At 64.1% G+C, this 1,347-nt stretch overlaps 1 protein-coding gene across 1 annotated transcript in view; it reads right to left on the bottom strand.

The window, feature by feature from the left end:
- Window positions 1-1,138, bottom strand: part of PEA15 (phosphoprotein enriched in astrocytes 15) — a gene marked incomplete at both ends in the record, with an annotated part of 1,641 nt that extends 503 nt beyond the window's left edge. Inside the window, 2 exons of the mRNA XM_010016906.1 lie at window positions 401-556; window positions 976-1,138. Of these exons, the coding sequence (XP_010015208.1) occupies window positions 401-556; window positions 976-1,138 (319 nt within the window). The remainder of the gene's footprint in view (window positions 1-400; window positions 557-975) is intronic.
- Between the last annotated feature and the right edge of the window lie 209 nt (window positions 1,139-1,347).

Below are 1,347 nucleotides of genomic sequence, written 5' to 3'. Positions count from 1 at the left end.
GGTCCCTGTCCCTATGGATGTCCCTGTCCCCATGGAGGTTCCTGTCCCCATGGATGGTCCCTGTCCCCCTGGGATGTCCCTGTCCCCATGGATGGTCCCTGTTCCCATGGATGTCCCTGTCCCTATGGATGTCCCTGTCCCCATGGAGGTTCCTGTCCCCATGGATGGTCCCTGTCCCCCTGGGATGTCCCATGGATGGTCCCTGTCCCCACGGATGTCCCTGTCCCCACGGATGTCCCTGTCCCCTATGGATGTCCCTGTCCCCATGGATGGTCCCTGTCCCCACGGATGTCCCTGTCCCCACGGATGTCCCTGTCCCCTATGGATGTCCCTGTCCCCATGGAGGTCCCTGTCCCCATGGATGGTCCCTGTCCCCACAAGGGGGTCCCCATCCCCTCACCCTTGTACTTCTTGGCGCTGGGGATGCGCGTGAGCTTCGTGTCCACCTCGTCCTCCTCCGAGATCTTGAGCACGTGGGTCCGGTACCGCACGACCGTGGTGAGGAGGTCGGGGCGGCGCGAGATCTCGAAGATGTGCTCCACGTAGGAGAGCGTGTCTGCGGGGACCGGGACACCGGGACACTGACACGGGCGGGATGGGAGCAGGGGACAGGGACTGGGACAGGGAAGAGCGAGGGGACCGAGAGCGGGATGGGACTGGACGCCAGGGCCAAGGGGATGAAGAGATGGGGACCAGGACAGGGATCAGGGGACCAAGATGGGCACCGGGAAAGGAGGTGGGACCAGGATGGGAGTGGGGAGAGGGGACAGAGCAGGATGAGGGCAATAGCGAGTGACCAGGGGAGGGGATGGGATGGACAATGGGCATGGACCCCAGGGAACAGGGACAGGGATGAGGATGGGGACCCGGGATAGGGATTAAGGCACGACGGGAAAGGGAGATGTGACCAGGATGGGGACCGGGGTGCAGACAGCGGCTGGGGGTGAGGCTGAGGACGGGCTCGGGGGGTCCCACCTGGCCCCAGCTTGCCGTGCTTCTCCAGGAAGCTGAACCAGTGGTGGCTGGTGGCGATGGCCTCGCTCTCCCCGCTCGGGATGTCCTCCTTGCAGGCGGACTTGAGCTGCTCCAGGTCCTCGGCCGTGATGTTCTGGGCCAGTTCCTCCAGGAGGCTGCGGTACTCCCACCAGTGTCACGAGCTGCCCGGCCTCAGCCCACACACGTGTGTGCGTGTGTCCCCAACATGTGTGTGTCCCCAACATGTGTGTGTCCCCAACATGTGTGTGTCCCCAACATGCGTGCGTGTGTGTGTGCTCCCAACATGCATGTGTGCCCAACACGTGTGTGTCACCCCCCAACACGCTTCCACGCTCCACTGGCCCATGACTC

Source organism: Nestor notabilis, unplaced genomic scaffold (genome assembly GCF_000696875.1).
Source record: "Nestor notabilis isolate BGI_N333 unplaced genomic scaffold, ASM69687v1 scaffold17686, whole genome shotgun sequence".
NCBI classification, from domain to species: Eukaryota; Metazoa; Chordata; class Aves; order Psittaciformes; family Psittacidae; genus Nestor; species Nestor notabilis.
The sequence above is the reverse complement of the archived record's forward strand: the minus strand, read 5'-3'. Positions and strand labels throughout refer to the sequence as shown.